Below are 15,205 nucleotides of genomic sequence, written 5' to 3'. Positions count from 1 at the left end.
GATGAGTTTTCAGATCTCCGCTGCTCCAACGCATCTGGTTCTGTTGGTTTTGCTGCTTCTCTTTGCTTTCAGCAAGTCACCTGCATGTTGTCTTTAAGTTAAACATCAGTTTCAAACAAGCAGAAACACACAGGGACAAAAACACATCCGCAGCAGGGCTTTTATAGCATTTATCCATCAATAAGTTATGGCTACAAGGAGCCACTCTGTAGCTATTTATTATTCAACAAGGATTTCTTATATGTACTTTATATAGCATATTAGTTAGACACATTTAAGTTACTTTGTGTGGGTTGGAGGGGAGCTGCTGTGGAGATGGGATGTATTCAGAATAAAGTGCTTTTTTATTCAGTTATGACAGACTTTATCTTATATTCCCCCACAATACCAAAACTAAGGAACTCCTGAAAAGCAAATCCAAATAAATATACATTATAAGAAGCCATTTTCTAAGTATGAACAAAGGTTTCCTGTTCTTACTACCCAGAAAACGTCATGGAAGTAAAAAGTGAAAACATTTTTTTAGACCAGTTTAAGCTTGATTGGCATGCAGCGTGTGTGTGTGTGTGTGTGTGTGTGTGTGTGTGTGTGTGTGTGTGTGTGTGTGTGTGTGTGTGTGTGTGTGTGTGTGTGTGTGTGTGTTGCAGGGGTGTGGCGAAGGCCTGGTCGTGGGCTCACTTCGGGCAGGGATCAGGCCCCATCCTGCTGGATGCCATGAAGTGCACAGGAAACGAGCTGTTCCTGGACCAGTGTCCCCACAGCGACTGGGAGCAGCACAACTGTGACCACATGGAAGACGCTGGGGTCTCCTGCAGCCCTTTTACAGGTTACAGCTCATAACACACACGCACACGCACGCACATCGTTATACCTCTATACAAACTGACAGTAACTGCATTTATGCCAAACCCAGACATTTTCCAAAACCCCAACCATCACTAGTCTATTCCTAACCTTAACTAAAATCTAATTTGCATATTACTTCTCAAGCACAGTAGAACTGAAAAAAAGAAAACAAAATCACTATCCACAAATGATTGCCTTTCGATGGTAAATACTGTGAAAGTGGTCACAAGTGCAAACACACAAGTTTGTATTTCTAATCATTTTTGCATTGTCCCCATCCATTTTTCATTCATTTCTGCAGCTTAATCCAAGCAGTAACCCTACATATAACCATTACCAGAACATACCTAACTTTAAATCTAACATAAACTCAATTCACACATTAAGTCCTAAACCTAACCTAAAAACAGAACTTCTTCTTATGGGCCCCATAAGGAGCAGTTGGTCCCCACAGAGTAGTATTTGTTGGGGAAAAATGGCGCTTACAAGGCCACACACACACACAGAGGTGTGAGATCCTCCTTCTGCCACCCACAACCCCCCCATGGCACAAGTTTTGAAAACTTTATTTCCTCAGATTTCCTGCTTGAGCAGACTCCAAAAAAACCCCTAAAGATTTAAATAAAATGCTTTCAGAACACAAAATGCAGACAAATAAGTTATCTTTTTTGTTATAGTGCTCATGCCTCACTCATCCACTCCCATTTGAATGCTGCCCTGGGAAACAGCCTATATGAAAAACCTTGGCCAAATAAACAAACACTCTCATCAGGCTCAGAGCAGCTATTTATAACCTCCTGAACATCAATAATGTATGACTATCCTGTCTGAAGCGAGCAGGAACTAACAGGAAACAGATCAGTTACTGTAACTAAAGTGAGCTCAATAATTAATCTGATAGTTAAAATGAATGAGAGCAGTTTTGTTTGTAAACATCAATGTTACCTGGTGGACACAGCGAGGATTTCGGTGATGTTTCAGATGGCGTGGTGCGTCTGGTTGGAGGCGACACTCCCTGGGAGGGTCGGGTGGAGGTGTTTCACAACGGTGACTGGGGGACGGTGTGTGATGACCACTGGAGCCAGCAGCATGCAGAGGTGGTCTGCAGACAGCTGGGATACAGGTAGGAGCTGCAATCTTGCAAAATGCATTTAAAATTAATTTTTATTGTAACTGTAATAAATGTTTTTTTAAAAACTGTACTTTTGCATGTTGGTGCAAGTCTCCACATGTTTCTTATATGTTACTGAGTTAATCTAAAGTTGATTCATTTTATCAACTAACATTTAATTGAATTAATTTTCTTAAAAACTAGATTTTTTGCTTTTATAAAAGGTCTGACCATCCTTCCATAACGTAAAGGGTTAATTTTTCATAATATGCTCAATAAAAAAAAGAACATAATTAAATTTTAACATTATTTTGTGTCAGTTGTATTAAATTCTTACTTAATAAAATTAATATCGTGGTTCTGTCACACTGTAGAACACTGAAACAACAGCAGCAGGAATGTTAAAACTTCGCTCCATGAAGCGCTTTAAGCCGTCAAAAATCAACTTTGCTTTTTGGCATCATGTCTTTTCCCGTCATTTTACAAATTTGTTGCCGCTTTTCCGTTATATTATCGTCACCTGCATAGCACATCAGTAACATTTCAATGATAAGTTAACGCTGCTCCGCCAAGAGGCTCGGCTGAATGAGCGCTATTTTAAGGTGAAACTCAACGAGTTTCAAAATAGAACCGGATAATGTACATTTTCCCCCACACCGGACTCCGTTTGGACCGTTTCTCTTACCCTTCTGGAATAGCCCCGCCGCCATTTTTGTTTCTTTATCAACGGCTCCGCTTAGGGATGACCAGCGGCGCCCTCTGCTGGATGGCATCCAAACTACAACAGTGAAGAAGGTCTAAGACAGGGGTCCCCAAGCTACGGCCCGCCTCCTCATTTGGTCTGGCCCCCTGAACAATACCAGAGAGCATTCAGTGTTTTTTTTTCATATATATGTGGATTTTTCTTCAACCACCAGGGGGGCTCTTGAGCAGATACAAAACTTAGTTTCCCTCAATGGTATATATACTAGTCAGTACCAGTCACCGTTTCGCTCACGGTTTTTTTTCCATTTGCATTCTGGGTAAAAATCTATCTACAAACGCTAATATGTGTCGGCAATAATCCAGCCACCCCCCGGTCCACAGTTTCACTCCCCCCCACCCCCCCAACAAAACTTTTCTAAGGTTTCTTTCTCGAAAAACTAAGACCGGCCCCCGACCAGAAAAAGGAACAGTCATGTGGCCCTCATAGGAAAAATTTGGGGACCCCTGGTCTAAGAATTTCTTGAAATTTAGGTCGCTTGTATCGCTTGAAGAAAATTTTCATTTGATATTTCAATAAATAAATAAATAAATAGGCGTTTGCGTTTGTTCATCTTTATGAAATAAACTTTCTGTTAAAATGTTGACATGTTAATTTACAAATATTTTTTTGCTGGTACTCTATCACATTTAATTTCTGGAACCATATTTTCAGAAAGATTATTTCAGACAGCTGAAATATTTTACGGCCTCCACCTACTCCCCCCCGGTAATTTTGGTAATTAAAAAGTAAATGTTTCCAAATATTTATTATATATTTATTATTTATATTTATTGTTCATGTTGAGAGGAATAAATACACTTATGGAGTTTTTGAAAAATAATTATTTCCCATGTTACAGACGGGGAAAAGATTATTTCATACAGCTGAAATATTTGGTTCCCCTCAAGTAACGTTGGCAATTAAAGAGCAAATGTTAAAGAGTAAATGTTCGCTTAATTAACTGAACTAATTTTTAATTCAATTAATTCCCTTGTCTTCTCGCATATAAAGTTAGAAAGATAAATCCTCTTCCATCTGTACTTTTCAGGGGTCACGCTGAGGTCGTAGTGGACGGGATGTTCGGGGAGGGCGTCGGTCTGATCCTCCTGGACGACGTCCACTGCGAGGGATCCGAGACTTCCCTGCTGGACTGTCGCCATGGGATCTGGGGTCGGACGGACTGCTCCCACAGCGAGGACGTTGGTGTTCGCTGCAGAGGAAGATCCAGCCAGGAAACCAACGAAGTGCCGGTCATCGCACCTTCTACAGGTAACGCACAGAGACAAATGTGTAGAGGAAGTTCAACTCAGCCCAGAACTAAAAGAGATTTTAACGTTCTGAAACTTTTAACTGTTTTATACTATCGCCACTTCAATCAATCATGCTTATCTTCAGGGCAGGCAAAGTCATTTAAACATTTGATTTTAATAATAACATTTTTATGGCATCTGTGGCTTCACAATTAGTCTTAAATCTGTACAGCATAAAGATGAGTCCACTCCAAATATTATTGTAAGCTTCAATGTATTTGATTTGATTTGTATGTGATAGACCAGTAAAATAGTTCATAATAATTATTCCAGCTAAAGCACATTTATACGTGAAATAATTTGCCAGTGGAACTAGTACTTTTTCACCAATATTAAGGAATTCCTGACTGAAAACAGACTTCTGTGTCTTGCTGAAAAGTTACTTGTAAGTTAGTTTTGTCTTATTTTAAGCGTACTAAGATATTTCCACTAGAAACTAGACCAAAAATACTTAGTAACATTTTGTGTTTTTGCAGTGAAGTCTTTGATTGAAGCAAAGACACTGCATGTATTCAGCTTCAAAAATTACACTCTACTTTGTGATATTATATCAAATTTAAATAAAGCACAATGGCATTTATGGCTATTAAGTGACAAAATGTGAGAGGATTAACAGGTGAAAATACTTTTGCAGGCCTCTGAACGTGACAACATTGTTTCTAGATGTCGAACACGTGTGTCTGTGTGTCTCAGAGTTAGCTGCAGATAAAATAAACGCTCCTCTGGGGGTTCAGGTCGGCCTGCCGACATGTTCAGGTCATTAGAATGAGAATAGCTCTCGAATGCAGAGGCACCAGATGACATTTAGCTCCGTCAGCGGACACATAGTTCAGAGCATCCCAGCAGACTGGGCCCTGCAGAGGAACATGCGCAAATATGAATGCAAATGAGAGTTTTTCTCCCTGCCAGGACCCCTGGTGCGTCTCGTGGGCGGCGGCAGCAGGAAGGAAGGTCGAGTCGAGGTGTATCTCCATGGAGACTGGGGAAGTATTTGCGACTCAGGATGGAACGACCTCAACGCCGCCGTGGTGTGCAGACAACTTGGACACAGGTTTAATTCTATATAAGAGTTTGGGCTTTTCTATTTTAATCTGTGAAAAAAGGAGAGACTTCCCCTGATGTTTGTTTTTCTCAGTGGTAGAGCAGTAGCAGCCAGAGGGTTTGGTCAGGGGAAAGGACCCATCCACCTGGACCAGGTGAGGTGCACCGGGAAGGAGGAGTTCCTGGGCGAGTGCCCTTCACTCGGCCTGAACGTCCAGGGCTGCAGACGCAGGACGGATGCAGGGGTGAAGTGTGACGTTGAGCCGCGGAGGTCGGCTGCGAAGACCAAACCTCAGGACGAGAGCTGCGGGATGAGGAAGCTGGTGGAGGACGAAGGGAAGACAGGAAGTCAAAGAGAGGGCAGCTCGCTTAGGTAAACCGAGGGTGAACATTGATGCAGAAAATACGCAGACACAAACACGCGTCTGGTTTTACAATGGCTCCATCTAGTGGTGGTATGAGGAAGCTTAGCATAATTACTCCTATTTGTGGCGCTGTTTAGAAATTACTAAGAGAATATTTTAATAAGCTCTTTGCAAAGAGAAGTATTCAAATATAGAGATAAACATTGTTTTTATGAGCTGTCTGTCGGTTTGTAGTTTGGTTTTCTCGGTTTTACTGAGATGTAAAAAATGAATTATTGGAATTTCTCCACTTCATAATCTGTTAAATCGTACCTGATTATAATCGACCTGTCCAGGGGCCGCAGGTGGAAAGTGTCATTTTTTGCAAGACCCTGATAAAACACATGTCTCCTTTTACAAGATTAATTAAAAGTTGTATGTTATCTGTGCAAAATAAACAGTAAACAGCAAGGATGATGCTTCTCTTGCAGACATGATACACCTATCTTAAAAACTTACAGAACAAAATTTAAATTCATGCATGTTTCTTCTGGCATCTTAGGTGATGAGTTGTTGTAATCTGAAGCTCCTTCCACGTTTTTGTTTACAGTTTTTCCTTAATTGTTTAGGCGAAATTCTCTGATCAGAATTAAAATTCTCACACCTGTCAGCTTAGTTTCCTTTAGAAACCAAAAGAAGTAAAAAGATTAATGATGGTTTCTTTATTATGCGTTTGCTCCCAGGACGACGTGGCCCTGGCAGGTATCGGTGTGGCTTCACTCTCATGAGGGATCCGGCGGGCCTCTCTGCAGCGGGACTCTGGTCAGCCCCTGCTGGGCGCTGACGTCTGCCTCCTGCCTCAGCAGGTGAATCCGGCTCCTGACGCTTCGTCACTTCCTGTCACAAAATGATTCTCTCACTGCTTCCTCCTAAAGCGCCCTCCGTCCCTCTGCTGCAGGTTTGGCAGCGACCCATCCAGGTACGTGGTTCGTGTCGGGGCGTCGGAGCAGACTCTCAACCCTGAGCAGGTCGTGGTTCACAGGAAGTTCAAAGGTCAGAGTGGAGGCCACGACCTAGCGATGCTGAGGCTGCCCAGCGCTAAGGGCCACTGCGTGACGTTTGAGGCGAACACAAACGCAGCCTGTCTACCTGCTGCCGACTCTGCTACAGGGGCGAAAACGGGATCATGTGTTGTCATGGTTACCACAAGCTGGACTGGACCGGGTTTGTGATTTTTCTCCCGTTCATCTTTGATAAACAGCATGCAAAACAACCAGAGACATCCTTAAATAAAACATGAAAACATTATGATTTAATGATTAAAAACTGATTACAACATATAACATATAATTTCTTTTTACTTCAATCTAATCAGTTTGAATATTTTCAAAAAATTTTCTATTAGTTTTTACGGTAAAATGTTTTTCAAAATGATGCCTTTATAATTCTTAAAACTGCCCATGAATAAATAAATTAAGAACATAAAAATTAATGATAAAATATTACTACTACCACAACTAATAATCGGAGTGATGACAGTAATAATACTTATAATCAAACTCTTCACTATATTCATAATGATAAATGATAAATAATTGATACTAATTACAATACCATACAAATTAAAAATTAACATAAAGTAAAAATTCACAGTGGATGCCATCATGGACTCAATGAAGTATTTCTTATCAAAATAGTGGGAATAAACAACAGAAAATGACGTAGAAATGTTTAAAATTCCCAAGATTAACTTGACAAAATATCAAAGATAATAATACATAAAGTTAAATATTTGGAGTTTTTCTGTGTCGCTATAAAACTTGTCAGTGTCACTCTGGCGCCATCTGGTGGTGGAAAGACGAAAGGAATTCAGTGAAAGTTGCCAGAAACTACCGGAAATCATCATCCTAAAAGTTTGATTTGCTCCTTTTATCTATAAAAATGTATGTAAATAATCAGTTCCACTGTTTGTCATACACTCAAGATAGGACAGAAAAAGAATAATTCTAATTAAAGATATTTATTTTCATCTACTTCCAGTCTATTTAAGACAAATGAATCACAAACTACAGACAGATTCTGCAGGGAAAACAGGGAATGTTTTGTGAATAAGAAAGAGATGGGGTAAACAGATCACTGGAACACAATAATTTGATCAGCCCCAAAATAAATAAATAAATAAAATGCCAAAGCAGAACAGAAAGTCCCTGTTTTGAGTTCTGGATGTTGTCATTCACAGAGCCACATTGGATTTCAGTTCTTTGTCCTGTGTTTCTAAAAACGTCTGCTTCTTATTCTCCTTCTTCAAAGGAAAATGAGAAAAAAGGTATTTTTAAACAATGTATTTAAACATCTGACCAGTATAGGTGGTTTTTATATGTGGGCCATATGGGCAGTTGCCCAGGGTGGCGTTGCAAGGGGAGGGGAGGTGAAAACTCAGATCCATGTTGTGTGGTACTTTAAGGTGCATTCACACCAGCCCTGTTAAGTCCGCCTTAATTGAACTCTCATTTGTTTGTCTAAGCGCTCCAAGACAGTGATAGCACAAAGCATTCTGGGTAAATACATCCAACACAAAGATGCGAGTCTAACTAGCGAGAGAAATGGCTCATGGTCTTTTACCAAAGACGAATGAGAAACCCTACAACCGTTAAAGTCTGATGCCAGTCCATTTTTGTTTACATTTCATGAAGAAGGAAGTTGTACTCATGTCTTCTTCTGAGGCTTTCATGTTGTTTCCTTCGGTGGTTCTTGATGCAGCGCAGTCAGAATCTGGGGTCACTACTATCATGACTCCACTACAAAGCCACCACATTTCTTACAGCAGAGTTTACATTTTATTTTGGAATTAAATCCTCTGCTCAGCTCATCAGTTGTTGACGTTTAAAATATTTCCTGCATTTTTGTTTCTCACAGACTCAGTCATCGCTTCCTGGGTCGCTCTGATGTCGTCATGGCAATGCAAGAAGCGCTTCGGTAACAGTTTCTCCAGTCACGGCACGCTGTGCGCCGGCAGTCCACCGGACACCAGCCTCCTTCACGGCGACGGTTGCCAGGGCAACTCCGGTGGCGGCCTACTGTGCCAGGAGGAGTCAGGCCGATGGGTCGTAGCTGGGGTCGTCGCCGGGGGTTACGGCTGCTCCGACCCATCCTCCCCGGCGCTGTACACCCGGGTGAGCCGCTTCAGGAGCTGGATCGACGAGGTCATCAACACGCACGGGCGTCTGGAGGAAACGCGCGCACCCGCAGCGACGCGGAACAAGCCCATGCACACTGATGATGACATTTCACACGATGAACACTTTGACACACACCAAGAGCTCAAACACAAACACACACACACTCATCAGCAGCCCGACTTCAAGAACACACACATGTTCCACACAGAGGATGCAGATAAAAACAAACAGATGGAGGTCTGATTGAGGCCGTGCCATTGGCTACCACCTGTGCCACGTGACCACCCGGAGGGAGGAAGTAGCTTAGCATTCAAGCATTTTTACCAACAGATTTGAGGCAGAAATCGGTGTGAAATTTGGGATGATCCAGATTAACAGCATGATAATTATCAGGGACAAATCAGAACAGCATGACAAAAACTATCAGAGGGATTTACTGAACATGGTCACACATTAATCTATGCTAATCTAATTTATTTATTTATCCTCTGTGTGAGTTATTAGGAAAATATTGAAACTAAATCAGAACATATTTAGGCTCTCTGTAAAAACCTCCACACCTCTGAAATGAGTCATGTAGATAATCCCCTGCAGCAGACCAGACTCGTCCCAGATTAGCTTTTATATAAAACTTCATGTGTGCTTATACTTTTCAAACAGGGCTCATTTCTTCAGGTTGTTGTCTTAAAAAGTTACAAGTGAAAGTGCCGTAGGTAATTTAGCTGCTTAACTCAGGGCCATACCACTGCTTTAGCATGTGCTGCTGTATTTATAACCTCTGACCTGCAACTTAGCGCTAAGATTAAATAATTAATGGTTGTTGGTGTCTTAGTGAGGGAAGCGTATGATAATATTAGCGGCTATAACCTTTAGCACAAGGGTGTCAAAAGTTGGTCCTCAAAGGCCGGCATCCTGCATGTTTTAGTTCTCTCCCTAGAAAACTAAAACATGCAGGATGCTGGCCCTCGAGGACCAACTTTGAACACCCCTGCTTTAGCATAAAGTTGCTGTCTGCTCTGGCGTTCATCCACCACAAGGGGAAGCTGCTGCGAAGGATTGCTAATCTGGAAAAGTCGGCTAATTGTTTTCCAGGTCTGGATAAGTATGGAAAAAGAAAAGAAGATATGGAAAATACTTTTAATTTTTCCCTTCCATTGTTTTCCATTTTTTGCTCACTCTTTCTTTCATCCTTTATCTTTTTTCCTCCTTCAGGAAAACAGATAAACTCCAGCGTTTCAGACTTCCTTCACCAGTTCTTCCTGTTTGGTAGTTTGTTCATTTCATCTTTCCTTAATTTTTTCCTCCCTCCATTCCTTAAGTATTCTTTCTTTCTCTTATTCTTCTTTCCTTTCTTATATCATCCACTTTTATCCTTCAATTTTTCCTCCTCTTATCAATTTTTTCCTTCCTTCTTTCCCTTCTTAGACTATCTTTTCCTTCCTTTCTTTGCTCCTTCATTTTTTGCTTCTCTGTCCTTCCCTCCTTCTTAGATCATCCTTTCTTTTGTCCTTCAATCCGCCCTTTCTTACTTCTTTCCTTCCTTTTTCTCTTTCTTTTATTCTTCCTTCCTTCTTTCCTTCAATGTTCAAATTGAACATTTATGGACTAAAGGACAGAGAGTTGTTGTTATTCTGGTCCCTTCTGCTGGACTCCTTATATTCCAGATAAACAATGTGTAAAAACCCTGATATTTATGGTGTTGATTGATCGTTTTACCCTTCAAATAAAAGATAAAACATGGAGTTTAATAAACCAACGCCACGCTCCCCTCTCAAGTTAAAGTCCTAAAGTGATCAGAAACAGCAGCATAGCAGCATTTTTGTTATTTTTCTATATTTAAAAGGAGCAAAAACACTGGTATGGTCCTCTAAGCCTGTACAGGAAATTATCTCATTTGAAAGCCATTGGACGCCTTCCGTCAGGTGATAAATATCCTTTTTGTATCGCTCTAGACCCATACGGTAGATAGTTCCTCAGATAGATGGATAGATAGCTGCTGCTCCTGAGTTTAGATAGTGTTAGATAGCCAACCTGCAGAGGCTTTTTCTGTTACTCCCTGCGCAGATGTGTGATCCCACCAGAAGGGGGCGACGTTGCTGTATTTTCACAGGGCGGCCCGCTGTCAAACGACCCGGCCCTGATGTTGTTTTTATACGGTCGCAGTAATAAGTGTACGGACTCGTGCTTGGTGTGCTGTGAATCATTGTGTCGTGAAGCATCTTGTAAACTGTTACCGCCTGTCCTGAGCCTGTTGTTCTGGTCCTGTACATAAATCCATTCCTGCAGCCCCCTTCAGACTCAGTGATCTCTTGTAAATACAGTTTGTCTCGGAGATGTGAGGCTGCAGGGTGAATAAACTTGTGTTGAACCTATCAGCTGCTCCCTGGTGTAATGTGCTGAATCATGGTTGAGTATTAAAGCATTTACTGACTAAAACTTCCATGTTTTGCTTTTATTTCTCTTCTGAGACGCGATGGATGTTAATATTTTAAAACCTGCATCTGCTTCAATTTACAAAGGATCATGCATGAAAACTTCTGGTGTCAGGAGAATTTCCTGAATCAAGATATGAAGATCATAAACCAACACCTCACAAAAGTATTTATACTGTAACACATTTTTTTCATGTTCTGACTACAAATATGAACACATTTTATGAGAAAATGCATCAAGAGGTGGAGGGAAAAGTTATTTATGGTTTTCAAATAAAAACACGAATTTTTAATCTGACACACCTAAATAAAATCCATTGTAGTCATTTTCTTACAGTAAATATAACCTATTTGTGAGTTGTTTGGAAATATACCGCCTGAGTCAATACTTGTAGAATCACAACAGTACAATATTTTGGGGTACAAAAACACAAAATCTTATCAAGTATTTTTGGCTAGCTTGTAGTGCAAATATCTTGCTACACTTGAAATGAGACAAAACTGACTTACTTTCAGAAAGATATCGGAGTTTGTTATAAGTCAGTGAATCCTTAATATTTATGAAAAAATACTAGTTTCACTGGCAGATCATTTCACTTACAACAAGACATTTTTCCTATGTTTATATACCTTTTGGGGTCTGGAAGAACGAGCCGTTTCAGGCACTGTCCCGTTACCTAGCAACCCCAGAAGTTTCCAGCCCATCACCTAGCAACCCAAGCTGAGCTCCTACACGTTTGGTTAGCAAGATTTACCTGCTGTACAATGGCGGGGAAAGACGAATGCTTTTTGTTGACTAACTATCCAGAAACCACTTTCTGCAGTCTTACGGGTTGCTTTTCAAAGGTGTACGGTTGTAAAATTGCGCGTCTCTTTGACGCCATTTTCACGTGCCAGTGTAAACGTTGAGTTGAGGGGGCGTGGTCAGTAGAAACTTATTTTGATTTAAAGTGACAAGACGCCCTAAAATGTCTCATTCTGAAAATGGCTCACAACAGAAGGAACTAAGCAAACCGAAACGATGAGATACATAAACTTTAAATTATCATTTGGGTTTGTCAAACCCAAGGAGAAACAGTTTTCTCCTGTAACCTGCTTGTTCCATTGTCAAGCACAGAATTCAAGCAACAGCCACCCTGACTGGAGGCCATTTTTGTAGTTTGGTACATTTGCATTTGAGCCACAAACTTCCCTTCTTTGGATGATGATGAACTGAGCAGTGCTCTCTTTGAAAAACGGAATTGGACAAACAAAATAAAGCGATTAGTTGCAAAACTGCAAGTAATTGAAAAATAAATCTCCTTAGCTGCTGTTCTCGGTCACCCATGAGCGCTGTTAATCAATTCCTTTGTTCCTCTATGAAAACAGAGGGACCAGAGCGGATTGGCCTTTCATTCGCTGCAATGAGCCTGCAGACTGTCAGGATGCAGATGATTTATTGATTCTTAATGATTTACATAAAATGGGCTAAAATTTTTAAAATTAAATATTAATGGTGGCGTAGGAATGGAGGAGTGTGATTTTATGATAAACACTCAACACGGAAAACAACTTTGCTCTGACCATCAAGTCACTTTAGATGAAATGTGGTTTTAAATTATTAATTACTGATTGAGAGAAAACATCATGGATGCTTCAGGGCTCAATCTTCCTGAAGACTCTTTATTGCTTTTCCTCATTAATCAAGTGATGAATGATTTAAACGCAGTAAACTGCAAACAGACATGTTGCTGTTTCGATCATCCAACTCTTAAATAGTTAAAAGGAGTGTGTTTGAGTTTCCATAGAGGGAGTCAGAGATATTATTATTATTATTTCAATCTGTAGAGACTCACACAGAATGAGAAACAGCAGTTAGACAATTTCATTGGACCAAGAATTTGGCACTCGGACACCGGCGGAAGACGTGCGTGCTGAGAATCGCAGCGAGCTTGAATGATCAGCTCGAATGAAGCTCAGGTAGGTCTTCCCCCGGGCCCGGTCACTGGTAGCTTGGAGAGAGGAGTCTTGAGGGGACCTGGAAGCATCTGGGAGACTGGTGGTGGAAACAGGGAGGAGGTGGGTTGAAGCACAACTGAAGCGGGTGGCTCTGAGGTTTCTTCGCCTTTTGAAGGAGCTCTTGCCAGGTGATTGGATCAAGGTGGAGCAGTGGTGCGTCCTGGTTGGCTGGGGTGAAGGCATGGTGATAAGTGATGCCGGAAGAGTCTTACAGGTTGAATTTATGCCTAGGGCTTCATCAAATAAATCTAAAATATAAAAAAATATATATACTTAGAATTAAATGAGGTTGGGAATGAAAAGATTTATTGAAATATTTAACCAACTTTGGAAATAATGTAACTGTTTTCAAATGATTAATGACACTAAGAAATATAGAAAAGTTAATGAAAATTTAATTTTATATCTTACATCTTTAATGTAGAAGCTAATAAACATATTTAAATCTAGAATTAATCTATAAAACTACTAGATATTTGGTTAAAAATAACTTTTTCTGATTTTTTTAAACATCCTTTAGGATGCTATTAAATACCTCACAATACAAATATTGATTAATCATGTTGACAAAATAAATTCATGAGATGTTGCAGCATGCAGCATTTAATAGCATATGTTTTAAAATAAGTTCTTTGCATAAAATGTTCCTTATGAGTTACATATAAAACCCAATTAAAGTTTTTATGCATTAATTTCAAACTAATTATTGAAAAATGTTTAAATATTAAAATAATTTTTAAAATAATAAACATATTTATGTATATACAAAAAATGACTACTTTATTTTCAGAGATATTACAAACTAATATTTTTACAGCAACATTTTTAATATTTTCAACGTTTAAAACTGGATGTAGAGCAGCCACGTGAAACTGGGGCAGATTTACAGGAAGGAGCTGAGAAACTGCTGAGTCATGTTTAGGTATTCACACCTCCAGCTCAGGATCTGTTTCAGCATTTTCCTGCTCAGAAATTAAACCGGAGCCCCTCCAACGTGGAGTTTGCAGTTTGATAACGCAATACATTTAATCCTGCTTAATCTATCTTATTCAATATGCTTCTGTATCCAAGGTGACAACAGGAAAAGGTCACACCTGTGCCTCACAGAGATTAAAAAAATAAATAAAAAGCTGACATAATTCCCAGGAAGTACTGATGTGGTTTTATGTAACGCCTCTCGTTTGAAGAACTGCTTCAGCGACTGAATGCAGCTACAAATCACCAGGTGAAAAACACCTGGTTCATAAAGTACAGGTAAGGAAAGGACTTACCTGAACTTGTGGTGAATCAATTAAACATTTAATGTCTTTAATACATTTTGCTATTTATTGCTTAATTTCTCCAACTTAAATATTTTTATGGTGAACAGATTTATTCATGAAATGACACCTTTTAGCTTTAGCTGTAGTTTGTAGTTATATTTTATTCCTTACTTGCTATGTTTCTTTGTAACTCATTAGTAAATAGAAAGTATGGTTAGTATAATGCTTCATTATAATTATTAATTAGCTCCTGGAGATTTTCCACTACATTTAATTCAATTCTGAATATTTTATTGATGCAAAAATAAACCTTACTGCAAAAATACAAAATCATACCAAGTATTGTTTTCTACATTTAATGCAAATAATTTAGTACACATGAAATAAGACAAAACTAACTATAAAGTAACCTTTCAGAAATAGAAGATTTAACCTTGAAAAGTATTAGTTCCACTGGCATTATTTCAATTAGATCAAGGGGAAAAAAGGGAAAATGTTTTGCTATAAGAGAAACTGGTACTTTCTAGATTCATATTAAGGAATTATTTACTTAAAACAAGCTCCTACATCTTACTGAAATGTTTGTCTTATTTCAGGTGTACTAAGATATTTGTAGTAAACTCTAGAAAAATGCCAGGTCAGATTTTATGTTTTTGCAGTGTATTTTGTTTAAAGTTTAAAGACATCAAATGGAAAGGGGGGGGGGGGGGGAACCCACTGGACTTTCTTAAATTCATTGTAACCATGTCGTGTAAACGTTTATTATCACGCTGTTATATCTCTATTACCTTCTGATGTGAACTTATTTCATTAAATCAGGTCAATTAAAGTTATTAAATTGAGACCTGAGGGCGTCATCTTTGCTCTTGAGGAAGAAATCTTTGCACTGCAGTGAAGATGCTAAAAACTGCAGCAGTTCGCGCAGGCTGGCTGACTG

At 39.6% G+C, this 15,205-nt stretch overlaps 1 protein-coding gene across 1 annotated transcript in view; it reads left to right on the top strand.

Moving 5' to 3' along the window:
• The window catches only part of LOC106927460 (neurotrypsin), a 31,851-nt gene extending 20,839 nt beyond the window's left edge, over positions 1-11,012 (top strand). Inside the window, exons 7-14 of the mRNA XM_015003048.2 lie at positions 648-826; positions 1,828-1,969; positions 3,751-3,971; positions 4,922-5,063; positions 5,148-5,426; positions 6,141-6,263; positions 6,356-6,621; positions 8,314-11,012. Coding sequence (XP_014858534.2) covers positions 648-826; positions 1,828-1,969; positions 3,751-3,971; positions 4,922-5,063; positions 5,148-5,426; positions 6,141-6,263; positions 6,356-6,621; positions 8,314-8,819 — 1,858 coding nt within the window. The 3' untranslated portion in view covers positions 8,820-11,012. The remainder of the gene's footprint in view (positions 1-647; positions 827-1,827; positions 1,970-3,750; positions 3,972-4,921; positions 5,064-5,147; positions 5,427-6,140; positions 6,264-6,355; positions 6,622-8,313) is intronic.
• Positions 11,013-15,205: the final 4,193 nt, after the last annotated feature.

Source organism: Poecilia mexicana, unplaced genomic scaffold (assembly GCF_051168715.1).
Source record: "Poecilia mexicana isolate PSO_F unplaced genomic scaffold, ASM5116871v1 scaffold_19, whole genome shotgun sequence".
Lineage (NCBI taxonomy): Eukaryota > Metazoa > Chordata > Actinopteri > Cyprinodontiformes > Poeciliidae > Poecilia > Poecilia mexicana.
The sequence above is the reverse complement of the archived record's forward strand: the minus strand, read 5'-3'. Positions and strand labels throughout refer to the sequence as shown.